The following is a 19893-nucleotide window of genomic DNA, read 5'->3' on the forward strand; positions in this document are numbered from 1 at the left end:
TTCAGCTTCCATCGTGCGCGTGGCAAAGCTACTCGAAACTTTCGGAACTGGCGTACCACGCGCCCAGGACAGACGGAATTAGAGAGAGTGGTGGAAAGATCGGAGGGGGTGAAAAACGCGAAGGGAGAAGAACCCTGGGAGGGGTTAGGGAATTGTTCGAGAGTGGGAAAATCTCCCACTTGTAGCTCGCTGATATTTACTCCGATCTTACCGGGACTGTAGTTAAATCTTGAACGACACTCAGACCCTTCTCTCGATCCATCTGTTTCAACCCTCTACCGAACCCGAAGCCCGGAAAAAATCTCCACGCGTAATCGATACCCAAAAATTCGATCCGTGATCGCTGAGTGAAAGTACCCGAGACTCCATTAACCGAAAATTATTCTTCGACTATCGAAAGTCTGATCAATTTATTTTTCCACGAACAAGTGTCACGGTTTAATTTAGAAAATATCTATTGTACGTTACAGTGTATACTTACGTGTAACGTCACACGATAACATATTTACATAAAGTTATCGATAAGTAGTCCTTGTCTCGAGTCTTGTCTCGAACGTTCTTTAGACATTTTTCAAATTTCAATTCAACCCTTGCTCGTAGGAAACTGAAATTATAATTGATCAGTCTTTGTAGCTTCGAAGAAGAATTATCTCTTCAGCGTCGACAAAACGAATCGCAAAGCGCGTTACGGAAATGAATACCAAACGGAACTGTAACAGTTTGGCGAAGGTTGATATTTAATTACAATTGCGGCCCTTTGGACGTTAAAGGGTTATCAGGGCTCTCGAGATACGAGGATTTCATAGACGTTAAAGGACTATGGAGATACAATACGGAACAGAATGAAGAGACAAATTGAAAAGAACGGACGCAAAAGTTTCCCGTTTCGCGAGAAAGCTTTATATTTCCACTTGCGATTTATTTTTACATGGTTCTGGGATTACACAGAGTGTCCTGGAATTTAACCGATCAAACGGTGTCACTCCTTCGACTCGAAATCTGTTGCTCGTTGCGGTAAAAAGTAACAATTCCTTTAGAGCAACCGAGCAAAAGATACTTTCCGATACCACTTCACGTAAAGGAAAATTAATCTCGAGTGAATAGTAAAAATAAATCGCTCGAGCCAAAGTACGAATAACCTTCATTCAAAAGTCGAATCACGCGAAATTGGAATGTTACAAGATCGACAGCCGATACTTAACGTTACGATGTTTATCGATCAAGTCCATTCTGAAGGTGTCCCTTGCCCTTTGCACAGTATTTTGGCGATGGTCAGATGTGACCCTTTTTACCTGCCGCTCGTTTTCACTCACACGTTCGAATGTATTTCACTCACACCTGACTGTATCGTTTCGAAGGTTCTTGGAACGTAACTAAACATCGCTATCGAAGCTATTAACGTAAATTTCCCTCTCCCTCTGGAACGTATCGTCGTTTCCATGGGTCTCGTGTCGCAACACCGTAACGAGAACCATCATTTTCCCGACTGGCGAGCCACGCGTTAGATAGACCTGCGACGAAGCAACGAACCGCGGAGAGAGTCGAAAGAAATTCTTATTTCGTTCCACACGGGGGAACGATCTCCCCGCGATTCAACCGAAGCGTTTGCGAGCGTCCCGACGGACTAGCCGCGACGTTTCGCGTCGCGCGTATCTACAGTCAGCGCCAGGGATCCCCGGTCGGCGCGAATCGCTTGCGCTCGCGGCGCGTTTGAAAGAGGACGCGAAGAATAGTGTCCCAGGATCACTTTTCCAAATGTTACCGATACGAGGTTGGGGTTTTCCACCGCGGCGGTGCTCGTAGAATCGGCCGATCGTCGATCGGGGATAGGTGGCTCTTCCAATTTCCAAGCGCGCGAACCAGATTGAATTTCTATCGTCGTCGTCGTCGTCGTCGTCTTCTTCTCCGCCGTAGTCGACGCCGACGATGGTTGGCGGCCGATCATTTCGCGCGATATCGGGTAACTGGGTTATGTTTGCGAAAATGGCTTCGAGCCTCTCGATTTTTCTCCGTAATGCCGCCCGCCCCTTTCTCTCTTCCCTCGCGATCCATGACTTTGTCTCTCACTTTCTCCCTCTTTCTATTTCTCTCTCACTGGTTTTCTGGTTCCCTCCGTTCTTTCACAAGCGCGATACTCCCGGCCCGGAACCGAACGGAATGAATCGAATAACCGGACCGTCGAAACTAATCTCGTTGATCGATTTGTCGAGCACGATTCACTGTGCGCTGACAAATTTCAATCGACCGGGGACCTATCCTTCTCGACGATCCCGTGTAATGATCGTGGGTTTTGATCGTACGTCTTCCGTAGATTCCGGGCTGTGTTTCGATAAAATTGTGATTCTCGAACGACCAGGAGCACGTCGATCGTGTACATTTTGTATTAGAGGAGGATACCAATGGCGAATCGAAGAATGAGATTTCGGAGTGGGCGGTTTTGCGAACAGCGTTGAGTAAACTGTGAAATTTTATTACGTAAGTTTGATCAATGTGATAGGTATCGCTGAATTATTAAAAATAAGTAAGAAAATTCTGGGAAGTTTATCGTTATTGGTGTTCGTTCAGCGGAATAATTTTTAAGAACTTTCATCTCTCGATTTTTCGCACCTGTTTGAAAGTTTTTAACGAGAAAGGTAACCGAACGCTAAATTATCTAGAACAAAGAAACTTGGAAGTTTAATTACGTTGATTATCGGGCGTATACATTTTCAGGAATTTCTATTTCTCAATTTTGCATATCAGTTTTTCCTCGAGGGAGAGAAATCCAAACATCTGTAACCTAAAACACTCTTGCATTCTATTGGGTTGTTCGGAAAGTAATTTCGTTTACTAAAATATAGAATATATAATTTAATGAAACGTTTATACACTCTAAAAGAATCGTGTTCCATTTTCACCGAAAAAAAAACGAAATGACTCTCCGAACGCAATAATTTAATACGATTCCGTCATCAACTGCAACCTCCTTTCGCTCTATTACATTAGCTCCGCATGAAATTTACAAATGCACGTCCCAAGGAAATTTCCAATTTAATTCAACCGCGCGATATTATCCATCGACGAGACAGCTTTTCGCTAGGTGTTCTCTCGAGCCGAGTCCTGAACCCCGAACACGCAAAGCGTTCCAAAATGGATCGAACACTTTCAGAAATTGACTGCTTAGTAACTCGCTTTGTTCCGTGGGAAAAAAAAGTTAGAAAAATTGCGGAAACGAATCATCCCGTTCTCGAGAAACGGGGCGAGCCAGAAAGAGTGCAAGAGGCAGAGATATAGCTAGAAAGAGGGACAGAGATAGAGATATAGCTAGAAAAAGAGAGAGAGAGAGACAGAAATAGAGAGATAGAGAGAAAGGGTGAGAAGAGTCGCGGTGTCGGCGGAGGAAGACGAAAACTGAAAGTCTTTCTCCACCCTCGTCGTTGTAGCTGTCGACGTCGGGGCCGCTTGACGTCCTCCAGGGCGTCCGGGGGCGTGCGAGCGACCGGTGTGAACTTTGCCGTAGGGGATTATGCAAACGGGGTGGTTCGCGGGAGCAGAGAACAGGAAAGGGAGAAAACACAGGAGAGGAACGTCGTCGACGTTCGTTGGTGCGGATGGCGACGGTGGCGGTGGATGGAGGCGGGTTTTCTTGCTTGTCATTACCACGTTCGTGGCTTCCGTTACCCCTCGAGCTACGTTTTCTCTTGCCTGTCGCGGAACGAGCACTCGCGAAGAAGCTGAACCACGCCGCCGTCACGTTCTCCCTATCAGAGAATCATCCTCAAAGGTGTGTTTCGGTTAAACAGCGGTTCGCTTTGATATCGACAGTGGGACGAATTGTGATTTATGATCGGGCGCGACGACCGGAAGTCCGTGTGGTCGTTGGCCTACTTCGGCGCCGCGGCTCGCGATATTAACCAAGCCCCGGGGACGAATTATTTTTCTTCAAACGAATCAAAATTCAAACCGACTACGACCAAACGACCGACATCTGTCCAACTTTCGACCGTCTCGGTTTATCACCGGGGACGTTTTAATTACGAATATTCCCTCGCAATTTTTTAACGCCCCTGTAATTAAGGGAGATTGAAAATTGAAGAGGGACGTCGTCGATGTTTCGGAAGAGGTTGAACATTTTTAACGGGACGTCGAGTTACGACAATCGGTGCGACCGTTGTCGATTTACAACGTTCGTATATATACTTTTTCAACGGATTATTGTGCAATCAATTGTGAATACTTTTTACGCTTAAAGGAAGGAAAGGTTCGTGTCGTTTATTGAATTTTGTGTATTTTAGGACATCGAGTGAGACATTCGTCCTTCACCTTTTTGGTGTGCAATTTTCAAGATCTCTTTTGGCATTAATATATTTTATTTGAAATTATACCCTGTGTATCGCTGGACGAAGGGAACTGTATTATGCTACGAAATGAATTCGCTTTTCAAAAAGTTACGCTATAATTACGAGCGTATTTTCTTTTTTTTTACCCGACCTTCGTTCTTAAATCTCGATTTGATCAAAACGTTGAGAAAGAAACGTACGGTCGTAATTATTCTGGAAAGTCTAGTAAAAATGTTATTCTTCGCACATTGGCAATAATATTACGGAACAACAAAAGGTTTGTTTTAATTTTGTAAGAATTGTAACAGTTTTAATATACAGTCGACAAATTGGTCCAGCGATAAAGAAGATCTAGTGTTTAATTTTCACAATATTCATGGTCGATTGTGAACGAAAAGAATATTATTAGAATATTAATTTACTTGTTCAAAATTCCATTGATTGATTACATACTTCTCAATTCCATTAATTTCTATTTCCTACAAGAAGAAAGCGTTCCAATTTTTCGTTTACAAATCTAATCCTTCACCTTGGAAATTTACCAACTTATATATTTTTAACTCGATCGACCTTCACTATTTCGATACACACTGCCACGAATAAAAGCAAAGCGACGTCTGACCGTTGTTCCCACAAATTTCAAAATTAATTAAGGATGCCCTCGAGCAAATAATACCGTCGTTTCTAATAAGCATTCATCGAATCGTCGAGGGTGTCTAATTGTAAGAGATGAAATACATTTCGGAGTCTGCCACCGCTGCGTTCAACTGTGCCCGTACATTTCGTTTATTAAGGCTCAACGTTGAAAGATGAAGCGTCTTTTAACGATTCGGATTACCGAGAAGACATTCATCTTAATTACGTCGTTGTGTCGGAACGTCGAAAGGCGTTTCGAAGGATTGCAACGAAAACCAGCGTTTATTCGGTAGCGAAACGACCAGCTCCATAGATCTCGCGAATAAAACGTGGATTTTCCGAGGATCGATACTGATCATTTTCGTTGAAAATTGACACAATCGATCTGTTACGGAAGGAAGATCGTCATAAATCATTCCGCGGATCTAACGACTCTATTGACAGATAAGCTCTCGGTGCATCTGCATCTCGATAGAAGTGTCTGGGAAACGAGCTACATTAAACACAGATAAGGAGAACATCGTTCACCAACGGGAACGAAATAGACAATGTTTATTAACGCGTCGTAAGCTCTTAGGAGATAAAGCTTAAATAGTTTCAAAGGTGCAATATTCTGCAATAATACGGAGCGCCGGCATTCCAGCTTCGTCTCCGTTGACACAAATTTACAGTCTGTTTATCATAATTGTTACAAGAAATTAACGAACTACCGTCGACGAGGAACGTGAATTACGCGGCAACTTATCCCGCATCGCGATACGAGGGAAGTGTACTTAATTCCGAGGATATCTTCGCAACTGAATGACAATATTTATTTACGCGACGAGGTAGCCATCGATGGGGATCCGAGTCGGTTGTTGTTTTGCGGATATAAAAATTGATTTCGTTCTCAGATGGAACCGTGAGATTGCGAAACGCAGCAAATATTTTCAATGCCGGTTGCGATCCAGAAAAATACATCGTAAGAAGTTGATACGATAAAAAATCTCCTAGCTCCGCGTCTTGTGCCGGGCGATAAAAACAAGAAAACTGACCCACTTTTAGAAATGCGACGAGGAACTCGGCCTCGATAAAAAGTCGCCGAATCAGCGCCCTCGACGATTGGTCGGAAATTAAATGTTTAATGTATGCCTCCAGCTATTATTGAACTGCAGCGGTGCATATAAACGATGATAGTTGAATACTTCCAACGGCGTATAAACGGGGGACGGATGCTTTTTAATTTAAATTTATAGGGGATCGAAATACACAATACGACTCGCTCGGTTATTTTTCAACAACGCACGGAGCAAACGACGTAGTCAAAGAAATAAGCCGACTGTAATGCAAATTGAAAATTCTCTCAAGTTTATAGTATTTGAATTTTCGTGGTAGAGAACTTGACCCACGTTGCTCGCTCCCGATACAAAATGCCGGGTGATAATAAAAATACGGGTGGGAATGAAAAAAAAAATATCTGGTCGCGGTAAATAAATTCATTCTGGGAATACCCTGACAAATACGTGTACGTCAAAAACGAAGTTTTAGATTGCAGAATGGTAAATGACATTTTCATGGCACGAGGAATTTGCATGTTGCGACTAGATCCGTAGTTATGGAACACCATTTGCCTAAAATCGTTAACCATTTGCACAGTGTCGTGTCAACGTTCTTTATCTCACCACCCCCGCACCCCTCTACCACTACGTCGAATTATTATCACAGACTGTATACAACGCATAAATTCTGTTCCTTCGATTCCGGAATAAAAAAATTAACCGACGAAAAATTGTGAACCGATTCACAATAAGTGTAACGACTTTGAGTGTCTGCAAAGTTTCGGATATTGATCTTCGCTCGTTTCCTGTGAAAAAATTCTTGAAAATCTCGCAATTTTCAGAGGTCCAAACCAGAATACGCCCTTAAGTACCATAATTTAATTATTTCGCTCGATCAGGATCGCAACGATAATTGCAAGAAAAGAGGTGCACTTTCGTTAGTTTTACGAGCAATTTTCGCCGGGTCATTTACTTTTTTATTATGATGACGTTTCAGCTTAACGCAAGAAGTCTTCTCCGGGTGTGACGAAAATAATTATTTCATAAAAACATTCTCCGAGTGTATACCCAAACGTATCGCTGTATTTCTATCACAAAAGTGCACTCGAGTGCGAAAAAATTGAACAAATACGATCATTCATCCAAGAAATTTTCCTTTTCTAAATACCTTATCAAATAATCACGTTCGACATATTCGACGGAAACGTTCTCTCGTCGGACTTCAACTTTCAACGAATCGATATCCAATATACAAAGATCGAAGGTTACCCCATACGTTTGTCATTTGTATATTCGAATACTTTCGTAAAATAATTTTCGAAACCATTCACGTTGGATGCAAACGGTACGGTAAATACTAAACTGAATTGTAGAAATCGGCTCGTTTACTTTCCGTAAGTGGTAAGAAACCAATTACTATTCGTGGTGTAGGCGAGCCGGTCATGTCGCACGCACCGAAAATGTGCAAGTTCGTTGGACGACTAGCGTGTCTCCCCAGTTCTCGAAGATTTCCCAAGGAAAGCAGTCGAAGTTTAAACTTCTCGAATGGCTGGCTGGCTGCTCGGTGAAACGACGCCCCTGCGGTCACGTACGTTTCCGCGTAGCTTCACGCACGTAAGTTTCGTAGTAAGGTCACGAGGGAAGTCGGCTCGAACATTCGGGGGCGGCTCGATTTCGCGCCGAAAATTTACGTCGCGACTGCGCTGGGAATTCCACGGCTCCGAGACGATTTCTACGTTGAGTTTTCTGCTTTTTAGCCACGTAGGGAGCCACACGAGGTTACAACGTCCCTCGTCCCTGTGACCGAACCTAAACGAGAACAGGGTAGGCGGACAAAGAAGAGATTTCGGTCCGGTCGACCGATACCGATTGCTGCTCGTGAGATCTCCCTCGTTTCGCAGACCCTTCGCGGCTCCATTCAGAGTTTTCGAGCGACTACTTTTTTATTACTCGGTAATTAATTGTAATGGGAGTTCCAACTGGGAAAACAGACGGTGGCTCCGTTCGTTCCATTTCCACCCCCTGTCGCGTTTCCCTCTTGGTTTTCCACTTCTGTTTAACCTTTACCTACATCTGTTGTCCTACAACGCTCGTTACCGCTGGTCGATTCGGTAGGATGTTACTTGCATCTTGGAAAGTTGATTCAGGCGAGGATTTACGTCGAGCAAGCTCTCCTAGTGTCGATATATTCAAGCTGTTCTGATTCGAGTGTTGTTTCTTTTTCTTTTTTTTTTTTCACGTAAAGTGGGATGAGATTTCGATACGAGACGGTTAGAAGGTAATTTTGGAAGGTGAGAAAAGGTTTTACTTGTGCGGGGATAGTACAAATTTTTGGAGCATCTGTTGGTGATTTGATCTTTCTTTCTACAATGTTTTTCGAATGGAACGAATTCGGAGTACGGCGATTGTATAATTCTTTTTCTTTGGAGCGATGTTTTTCGAATGGAGTTGTACAATATTTTTTTTTAGACGAATTAGACCATTGAAAAAGCTTCAGAATTCCAAACACGCGCACAACTATGGGCGTAACGTCGGAGTGCGGAATAGAGCCGGTCGAATACTCCAAATATTCGGGTACTCGTAATTCCAGCCTCGTAAAACTCAGTTTATCGAGCCGTGACGAGTTTTCGATTATTTAAATAATATTTGAAATAGCTGCGAAAAAAAAAAAAGAAAAAAATGGCTCTCCGCGCCCAAATTTTTGGAGCTAACGGCGAAATTCGTCGACTCGAAATGTTCGAGTATTCGGATCGATTGCAATATTCTGTTCGAGTACTCGAAACGGTTCTGCTATACGATTTCAATGGCCAACCACATATTTCCACTATATACTTCACTATACCACTTATCTCTACTTTGTGCGAGGTTCAATGGCTGACTGCATACTGCGTTATACTACTTATCTCTACTTCGTGCGAAAGAAACGAAAGACTACCGATTTTTTACGAATAAAATTAATCTTGAGGCCGCAGCAATTATTAAATTACGTTATCACGTTCGTACGAACTTTTCATTGTTTCCAACGATGTTTTTATACGGAATTAATTTTTTTTAAATTTATTCGCGATCGTTATACGTTAGTAAGATACGATATTTAATTGCTCAAATATTTTTCACTGAAACGTATAGTAAATAGTAGAATATATAGAACAAGGGTTGAGATTTTCTTTATTTTCAATCGATATAATTAATTGAAGTTCAAAAAGTTTCTATGTACGCAATTTAAACAATTTCGAGGCTTGTTTACCTTTCATCTTTGGAATTATATATCGTATTATTAATATGACTGTCTCTCTTTCTGTTACAGATCGACCCGAAAGTAGCGTTTCCAAGGAGAACACATCCAAAGGTAAGCAAAAATTCATACCGAGTTATCAAATCGATAGAAATAATTCTATTCATTAACCTTTCATAATTTTTTATGGAAGTTGCAAATAAAATTGAAAAGAATTATTTTATAATAGATGAAAAGCGTGTCGTTAGTCCACAATGACGTTTATGTAAACGAAGAATACATATATCGCAGTTCTGCAACATTGTCGACTTACAATCTTTGCACAGTAGTCACAAGTACTATTATTGCACCCTCCTAGAATTTTAACTGCTTCTAATCCGATTCATTGACAACTTCCAATCTCCAATCTCCTTCTTCAAACTAAGAAACACCATTAATGAAAGAAACAGTAAACTTCAAACAGCCCCCAATGACATTTATGTAAACGAAAACTACACATATCACAGTTCTGCAACATTGACAACATACAATCTTCGCACAGTACTTCCAAGTACTATCATTGTACCCTCCTAGAATTTTAAAAACGACTAATCCGATTCGTTGACAACTTCCAATCCCCAATCTCCTCCTTCTTCTAAGAAACACCATTAATGAAAGAAACAGTAAACTTCAAACAACCCCCAATGACATTTATGTAAACGAAAACTACACATATCACAGTTCTGCAACATTGACAACATACAATCTTCGCACAGTACTTCCAAGTACTATCATTGTACCCTCCTAGAATTTTAAAAACGACTAATCCGATTCGTTGACAACTTCCAATCCCCAATCTCCTTCTTCAAACTGAGAAACACCATTAATAAAAAAAAGAGCAACGAAACCTCGGAACAAGGAACCCGTTTCGTTGGCGGGACGAGATCGATCGGTTGCGATTAATTTCGAAACCCGAAATTATTTTCCTGGCCTCCCGGTATACTCCGCTCGGTGAGTAACGGCCGAAACTCTCTGCCCCGCGAAGAATGGTACGTAGAGGGGACCGTGACGAAACGGGGTAGAGGCAGAGTGCAACGACGAGGGTGAATCGACAGGGTCGAGCGTGTATTCCGTGAACAGTGGTGGGGACAGTGGGAACGGAGCGGGGAGGCGAGAGAAATTTGCGCGGCTTAATAATATAAATGCCAGGCACGCGAATTACCGGCGAGTGACTGAATTGCGCTAATTTTAATTGTACCCTTTCCCTTCTTCCTCTTCCGTGGACCCTAACCAACGTCCTCCTCTGCGCTCGATGCTCCGTCGATCCCGTTCCGGGCGTTTCAACGGGTTCGCTCTCTTTTCAACGAGCTCGTGTCCCGTGTTCGTCTGCGCGCGGCGCTTGTTGCGACATTTCTGCAGTTCTTTTTTTTTTTTTTGCCTTTTTCTCCTCCTCTATTTTCTTTTTTTTTTGCAAAAGCTCGAGCGGGGAAGGGAGAGGGGTCAGCGGCCGGCGGCAATTTTATTTCATTCCGTCGTCGAGAGCCCGGAAGCGCATAAATTATGACACGAGAGCGGGGAAATCACGATTCACCGCCGCCGCCGCCGGTAATCACGTATCTGGGGTATTAACGAGCCGCACGTTCGATCGGCCGAATTGCCGCGATGAAAATTTTGTTATTTCAGTTTCAAAGACCTATCTACAACGGGGCCCCCAATTTGCGCTATTATTCGATAGGAGAGAGCCGAGTGGCAATTTCGTTGTCCCTGATGGAAAATGATGTATCGAGAAGATCGGTTGTTTAACCTTCGACCGTTGGGAATTAAACACCGACGGTGTAATAAAATTTAATAGCGGAGTAGAATGATGCATCATAGAGTGTTGTACATGTTGCGTTTGCTGGGAGGGAAATTTGAATTTTTGGGGTTAGTATGCGAAGTAGTACAAGAATAGGCACCAATAGTAGGGAAGAAAATATTGTAATGGGCTAAGGACGAACCATGATTTCCTATAATTTCGTCCTTGATGAATACAGAGCCTTATTGCACACCATGTAACAAACCTCTAATAATCATCTCGTATACGAATATAGGAAATTTGAGCAAGTCAGACTAAGTTGCAATGTAAAACCAAAAAGAGCTCTTATTTGTAGGGATCATATGGAAAACACAATTGCATTTCTGAAGGACACCAATTTCTTTTGTAAAATTTAAAATAATCGATTCTCTCGTCACTAATGATCTAGATGTTGTTGCGACATTAAAAAAAGGCAAGAAGAAGAGAAGACTATGTAGAAGAATAATTAATAATTAATTTACAAATCGACGGTTACAGTTGGGTAGTGTATTGGTTATTTGTCGAGCTATTGTTATCAAACCCGAGTGTTTTACAAGAACCGAATTATAGTTTTCGTTTTTGGTAATATCTTGCTGCAAATTTGTCCCGTGATGTTTTCTGAATGAAATAGCGATATATTTATTTTTATTCTTGAATAAATGAAGATTGATCGGCTATCGGAAACCGATATTAATTTCCTGTATTTTTAGCGCGCGTTATTATTTCAAAATAATTATTCAAATCGTTGACAATTTATTTCTAATTACATATTTCAGCCCATGATTTTCCTACTCGTGGGGAGAAATGATAAATCGTATTTTTGTCTCCTTTTCGGAAATTTTCGCGAAAGAAAATGTTGTTCTAAAAACACAATTAAATAGGTATCATCGCGATCGGAACGGTGTTCATCGTTGCGACAGCTTGGCGTAATACAAAACTTCTGAATTATTTAGAGGGAATGTGATAACACTTTCAATAATTCATCGGTGAATTTTCATTTTAAATTAACCGTTATATATTTATAAACCTGCATTTATTTTTATTGCGACGGTTTATATTTAACGTTGATCATGTCACCGTACGCTTCGTAAACGTAGCTTCGTTAAGTACTCGTCTTGCACGAATGATCCGTGAGAAGTCTCTAAATACGTACAGATAATTTATGTCAAATTGTACATACTAATCGTTCTTTCTCGATTAAGAAAACGTTCAAAAATATATCTAATATACGTCGTAATTTTCGTCTACGTAGACGCCACGAATAAATTATAGCGATTTGCATACTTCGGATTCAAGAACTGAAATCACAAGATAATTTCATTTCGTGTACTCCAAATAACACGGTACAGCTTAGCTAGTTCTCTCAAGCTTTTTCAATTATGCATGCTTACATTGCACGGTTCTCTAGACCTTCGTATCCTGTACGATTCTCAAAAATTTAACAACCACGTTTCAACGAAAATCTCTCCCAACACACGTCCAACAATATACATACGCTAGATTGTCATCCAGACAGTGTAAAGTTGTTGAGGTATACAAATTTCACGAAACAATCAAAGAAATTGGTATCATTAGCTAGTCATTGGAATTTATTTCGATAAAGTTGAAAAAATTGTAATTGAGTCGTCACTTACCAATTAGTAAATTTTTTCATTAATTTTCGCATAACTCTTCCCGTTGTTATATCCACTCGGTGCACAAGAGAAACAAATTCTCTTCATTGCTTCCTAATAGAAAACATATGGACAAAAATTACGATAAAAATGCTTCTGTACTTCACTAATTAGCTTCCTCGTACAAAATCCGCTTCTAGCTAATCTTTTTCATCGTGGACGGATTTTTGAAAGTAACAATTCTAAAGGCGATGAGACAGTAAAAGTAGTAAGCAATTAAATAAAAAAGGTTGATATAAATCCTCTTTGTTTGATGCAACACCTAGTTAGAGAATTATAGAAATTCAAAGGACAATAAGAAAGTAAAAGTAGTAAGCAATTAAATCAAATATATTCTTACAAATCCTCTTTATTCCATGTAATACCTAGCTAAAGAGTGGTAGAAATTGAAGGGAGAATGAGAAAGTAAAAATAGTGAACAATTAATTAAAATATGTTGTTACAAATATGTTGTACCCCCTCCAAGGTGACTTTACCAACGAAGAATATTTCAATCAAATGATATTTTTAGCCATTATTTATACTAGGACATTTTTAATAATTGTTCAAACCATGGGTCTACTGCAATTGCTAATAATTATGATAAATGAATATCAAGATATTGCGAAATTTGTGAAGACGAACAATTACAGTGAATGTTTGTTCCTAAATGCGATTGTTATTAAAATTTCCGCATGTTCCAAATATTAATGTTACATTATGTACCTTATTTATTCATCGACCGAAAGAATATTCGTTTACAGGGGTTCAACACGATGATTTTTCTACTTCGAAAAGTAATTACTTAAATTTCGACCCTTTCAGTTAAAAAAAAGCAACTTCTACCCGTATCATATAACTTATAAAAATTGAACAAACGTGAAATTAACGTATCTAGTAAGAAATCATTACTTTCAATGCTTAAAACACTTATTTAAAAAATATATCAGTAATCACAGTGTACTTCATAATTCCTTCGAAATTAATTTCCGCAACCTAATTAATCGTTCATATTGCATAAATAATACAAACACTGTAACTTTAATCTCACGGAAAATGCGTAAACATTCACAAAAATCGCACTTCGGAATAAAAACGCATCGAAACCGTTGGACTTCATAAATTTCGTCATATCCCGATCTTATTTATCGCAATTACTAACAATCCTCATCGGACAATAATTCAATAAATTCTCGACAATGTCTTATTCTAAATAATACGTTCAAATACCATTTTACCTGAACATCTTCGTTTCGCCGAGCAACGTTCCAATTAAATGAAACAAAACCGATGAAACTGTAAATCTGTGACGTCGCACCTTCTCGAAAGTGTAAACAAACCCCGAAATAATGAATAACTCCGAAAAAAAAACCAAAACCGAGTATCGAAGAAGATACTAATCGCTTCTTCGGAAAAGTCGTCGAAGCCAGTTTTTCGATGATGTGCGCTCGAGCCGCGCGGAAACGGCGCGCGCGTATTCGAAATAAAATAACGAGCATTAATCGCGAGATGGAAGTAACATATTTCGCCTGAGCGCTCGGGGCAGCTGGAACGGGCGGTGCAATTTTCATAAAATGGCGGTGGCTGCGCTGGCCTCGACCATCCCCGTTCCAACCCCCGTCTCTTCTCCGCCGCCCGTTATACCAACGTCCCTCTTCGTCCGCCCCGCGGAGAGCTCGTTCGAAAAAGTAATACGAATGCACGCGTTCCGTTTCGAATTCGGGATCGGTGCCAGGAACTCCGCTCGGCCGCGCGCACGATACGATACCGGCACGTCTGGCGCGATCCGCGCCGCGATAACTCGACGCTGTAATAGATGTCATCGTATAGCCATTCTTAAGAGAATTCCTTTCGCATCGATATCGAACGCATCCGTTCGACCTGTACGCGAAACCGGGCGTACGAATCGTCGATTACGTTCCAACGATGATAATCGCCACCGGGACGAGCTCACCGGTGGCTTCGATCCGCGCTGAACGGTACCAGCTTTACGTCCTTTTCGTTAAATTAGATTGGAGAGCGTTCAAAGAGTCGCTACCACGGATTAGGGGAAGCGCTATCTGTAATTGGGGTCTTTTACCGAACCACCGACCGTCGAGGAATTCCTCCGCGTATTCCGTGTATCGACGTTTACAGAGACCGTCGAGCCACAATTTTGTTTAACAGTGGCCGAACGACCTTCCCTCCGCGTGGAAAATCGTCTTTCGTTATTTTCCTACCGCGAGTTCAAAGGAATCGTGATCGTCCTCGCACCGACTCGATCTTCACGGGATTTTTTTGCCACGGGACAACCTCTCGATGCTGCGTTCCTACCACGTTCAATTTCACGAACGAAATTACGACGACGGTTGCGCGAAACGATAAAAATCCTCGTCTCGCGTTTCCTTCGCGGGAAGTACCGTCAGTCAATGGTTCTGGTTATTAGCGGATACGTGAATAGACAAACGAGGAACAATGCAACGTACATATTCCAAATCTTGAGACAAGCTCGCTCGTTTCCATTCATCTATTTTCTCGTCGTTGCGTACTTTCGATACACACCTTTCGATGCTAGCAGAGAATTTCGACGACGATAAAAATTCTATCGCAATAGAGCTGAATTCTATCGCAACTGATCCATTTTCTCTCGTTCAAAATGTACCCGGTACATCTACACTTGATTTCCAAGTGAAAAAAAAATGTTTGAAGAGATCATCGTTCGATTCGTTTACAAATTTCGCGTTCACGCGTATGGTTCAACGTTCCTTACGTTCACCGATAGGTAGGCGTTGACGAGACTTTACGGTCCCTTATTGTAATAAAAAATGTTTCCAACCGGCCGTCGTAAATCCCGTTTCTCTCGGGCGGTTGTAAACGGCCGTTGATACGCCGGGAAACGCGACTTTGACGTTTATTTAGAACCCGGTGCTCCAATTTCGCTACGGGGGACGCACGTACACCGTAGTGAACTTTGCCGCGGTGACTATCGCGCGTCTTTAATCCCTCAACGGAGCCGGAGATTCGAGCGTCAAAAGTTCGTCAACCCCCGAAACACATGTTAGACCCCGATGAACTTTAAGGTAGAAAATGGCTGCGCCGCAAAGTTCATTGAAATGTCACCGAGTGTCCCTACGCCACGGCCCCGTCGTAACAACCTCCTCGAGACCGCGTGCCGGAAGCGCTTTGTTACCGCACTTCCGGGCTAGCGGAAATGGCGCAATGCGCTTCCGACATGGTGGAAAAGTAGCGACAGTCATTACCGAGTCCTCCAGGAACGCCTCAACGTCCCCTTTCTCTTCGGTTACTTTTCTTCGTATTCCTTCTTTGGCCTATTGTCTATCGCGTTGAATGCACGCGAGCGAAAAAAAAAGGAAAAAAAATGCCGCGGGAAGGAAATCGGAGCGGAGACGGGAATTGAATAAGAAAAATATATTTTGGTACGTTCGATACCCGCCGTGTGTTCAACGACGCGAATTAATAAAATGGAGAAAGTCGCGCGGGACGGGGTCGATCCAAATCGGTGTACACGGGTCGAGTAACGTTAACAAACCGGCGCCGGACGATTCCTCGCGAACGAGTGAGAAACGAAGGATGGAATTCGATTCTTTGGTGCTAAGTTTAGTTCGCGAGAAAATCGAGCTCGAGATTTCACCGCGCGAGCGATGCGGTTAACGGAGGGAGGGTCTGGAGTGATCCTCGGGTGTTGAAATTTGGTACCAGGGTTTTTTCGTTCGTTGGAAAAATAATAAAAGTGTTGGGAATGAAATTCGGCCGAGCTATAGATCTTTATTTCTAGGGTTTCCAAATGCGTTTACACACCGAGAGTCGCGATGCAACGACAGTAGACGAGAAGTAGATAAGTGTGGACGAATCGTGGTAAAAAAATCAAGACGCGTGGATCTTAGAGCGGGAGTTTTATTCTTAAACCATATTTTGCATTATTATTACCAAAGAAGTGTGTTTCGGAATCTATCAGAATGCCTAACATCCTCTACAACTGATAGCCAAGTTACGAATCGATGCTCGAAACAATTATACAACGAGAAGATATCCAACGTTCCACCATGTACTTTAACATTCAAAGTTACACGACGTACGATGGAATTCTTGTCGAAGTGTGTTATTTCCCAGTAGACACCGGTGAGAAGTTTTAATTCGTGTCCGTAACCGACCATCGAACATCCAAGCATCGAACAGCCAAGCACCGAACATCGAAGCACCGAGTCGGCGTTGGAAATTCGAGAAGCAGCGACGCGATAAGGGAAAAAATACATGGTGCGCGAAACAAGGGCGCCGTTATCGGTCGCGCGACCCGAGCCGCTCTGGAACCGATGCTAGGGTTAGCTTCGGCGAGGGGTATGGAAACGTCGAGCGAGAGCTAGCGCGGCGCCTAAAGCGTAATCGGCGTCGATGCCTGCGCGTCGCCCCCCTCAACCAACGGGGGGACGACGACGGTGGGTACGGGTATAGCAATAGCGTCAGCATAATATCCACTTGTTACCGGAGTAGCGATACGTACATATAGAGAGACAGGCGTATATACGCGGGACATTATTCAGACCGCCGTTACCTCGAAAACGTGGGGCGTTGAGAGCAGATGTGGAGGGGGCGTGGAAAAGGGGCCCGGGAGGAGGACAGGAGATACACGTGCAAAAGGATCAAGGTTTGAGAGAGGGGCCGCGCGAGGAACGGTGGGGCGGTGGTGGCGGCGATGGTGGTGGTGGTGGTGGTGGTGGTGGTGGTGGCTGCGAGAGAGGGTGCGGAGAGAAACGGAGAATGGGGTGGCGAAGGAAAAGCCCCAGGAACGGAGAATAGAAGGGAGAAAGAGAGCCGTACCGCGTCTCGCGTAACGAGCTGCCGGCTCCCTAGGGTGTTCAGGCTCCTCCACGCTCCACACCCACCCCTCTCACGCCACCCTGGCGAGGTTCGTCTCCTCGTCTAGTATCGTCTCTCTGCCTCCCGGTGTCCTCGCGCGCCGCCCTGCGTACCCTCTTTCAACGGAGTCGTTTTATTTCCTTCGTCGAGCGAAACGTATCACGGCTGGTTGACCGATCGTTGCCGTGCTCGCGGTGTATCGAGCACTACGGTGCCCTTCGTGCCCTACGACTCGAGGGTTACGAGCTCCGCGAGCGTACCGGGGCGAAAACTCGGGTTTCTCGAGACGGAATTATCGGTCGTTGCGTAAAAACGAGATTCTCATGCGAGAGAATCTCTCGCGAGGATGTCCTTTGTAGACCGCGACGAACAACACCTCGTTAGGAGACGATCGTTTCTCGTCGGTGGCTCGGACGAGAGGTTTCTCTCTGTGCCCAGGGATCGCGTCCAGAGAACGAGAGGATAGTCGTCCCCTGGCCCGAGATTCGCCCCGGGCGAAATCTCGAGGTCAAAGCATTAAAGGTTGTAAGGATCGCTAAGGTTCGCGGCGACAGCACCGCGGTAGCACCGTTGCTGCCGCTGCTGCTGCCGCCGCCGCTGCTACCGCTGCTTTCCCCGAAAGACCAATTTGCGATTCCGAGTAGAGCAAGGACCCACGACCACACGCGTACCATCCTTTGGATACTTTCGGTTCCCATTTCCTTTACTCGGTGTGGGCGCGCGCGGGTCAAAAGAGACCTGTTACATTCATCTTTCGGGACTAAATACGCTCCCTGGCAAACTCCCCGGCCGGCATTAGAGCGAAATCCCATGCATTTTATACGCGGCTAGGTTATTCAAAGCGACGGCTCGGTTGGTTATACGGGGTGTGTACTCTGGAACACCCCCTCCTCGATGGTTCACCCCCCGTGGCACCCTTGTGGACACAGTCCAACCCCGGAGGACCTTCGCAACCTTCCGTTGAAACATCGGGGCTCCGAGCTCTCTTCTTTCCCGTCTTCCCCTGGCCGGACGACGTGCCCACCTTCTCTGCGAGCCGGCGAGAACCACTCGCGGCTATACCAGCCTAGAAAAGGGGGTCGGCTGCGTGTACGTGTACGTGTGCATGTATGTGTGTGCGCGGGCGCGAGAGGGGAGGAAAGGGGACATGCAGCGGGTATGTTTGCGCGTCGTAAGTGGCGTCCAGTGTCCGTACAGCGTTCCACGTCCCTGAAGGTTTCCGCAGCCGGAGTCAGGGATCGTACACGCCATTCGGTGACAGATACCGCAGGATCCGAGTGCATTTACGGCTGGCAACCACCGATGGGGACGGACGGGAACCTGGTACAGGGTGGGGATACGGAGGTGTAATGTTATCGTTTAGTGGAAAAATATCACGTTCCGCGTAGACGAGACCGGGCGAGGCAGTAAAGGCGGATATGCCTCTTATCGTTACACGCCACGAGCGATGTCTTTGGGATTTCGTCGAGTAGCGCTCGTTCGAAAAGGTTGTCGAGATCTCGCTCGGTTTCTCGCCGGTTCGAGAGCGTTCGTCACCGGAGACTCGTTGTGACCTCGTCGAATCGCCTAAACAACGACCAACGTACCCGATCCTCGCGAGGATCCGCGAGGACAGGTTACGTCGACGCCACACCGCGGCTCCGTGGGTCTTCTCGTAGATATGAAAAAGTACGGTATCTCCGGTTTTCAAAAGGTACGAACCGATAATCTCTCTTTTATCCGGGTCTATTCTGACTGAAAGGTCGATCGTTTCGAGGCCCCAGATTGAAATTCGTAGCTCGACCGAGCGCAAAGCACTTTAATGCTCTACCCCGGCGTCGACCTACCCTGCCTCTCCTCTTCTCTTCCTCCTATCGCGCGGATTTCGAGCCGATCAATTTTATTGCCCCGCTCCGTCTCGTGGTTCTTCACTCGGTACAATCGTTTCTGAAAAACATCCGGATTTCCTAGCCTGTGACTACGATACCGTGTCTTTTACCGATTGATTTGCAACTGACCACACTCGGGAGCAACAATATCCAAACACTCTCTCTCTCTGTTGGTTCGAGCTGGCCCGATCTTATTCGATACGACGCGTTCGTGAATTTTTCACGCGCTTTTACACGGACACTTACCCCGCGCTCGAATTACAAATCCACGATTTATCGACGCGGAAGCGCATCAGGTTGCACCGTAAACCGGAATAATTAATGCCACGGGTTATTTCCTTCGAGCGCGCGAAGATCGCTCGAATAAAACTCGTCTCGCGGGCGGACGAGGTAGACGAGGGTAGGAGGGTGTACGAATCGTGTGTCCCGCGTTTCTATAATTCACAAAGTCTTTGCCCCGTACGTTGACCAACTCTTCG

The 19893-nt window shown here is 44.1% G+C and overlaps 1 protein-coding gene across 7 annotated transcripts in view; it reads left to right on the forward strand.

Annotated features, from left to right (window-relative positions):
- Positions 1-19893, forward strand: part of Rbp6 (RNA-binding protein 6) — a 1213208-nt gene that overhangs the window by 778026 nt on the left and 415289 nt on the right. For 6 of the 7 annotated variants that reach the window (XM_076319893.1, XM_076319892.1, XM_076319894.1 and 3 more), the window contains one exon: positions 9300-9341. In XM_076319893.1, coding sequence (XP_076176008.1) covers positions 9300-9341 — 42 coding nt within the window. Of the gene's footprint in view, positions 1-9299; positions 9342-18906; positions 19240-19893 lie in introns of those variants that run through there. The other variant, XM_076319898.1, reaches the window with a different exon arrangement.

This window comes from Ptiloglossa arizonensis, chromosome 9, assembly GCF_051014685.1.
Source record: "Ptiloglossa arizonensis isolate GNS036 chromosome 9, iyPtiAriz1_principal, whole genome shotgun sequence".
NCBI lineage: Eukaryota > Metazoa > Arthropoda > Insecta > Hymenoptera > Colletidae > Ptiloglossa > Ptiloglossa arizonensis.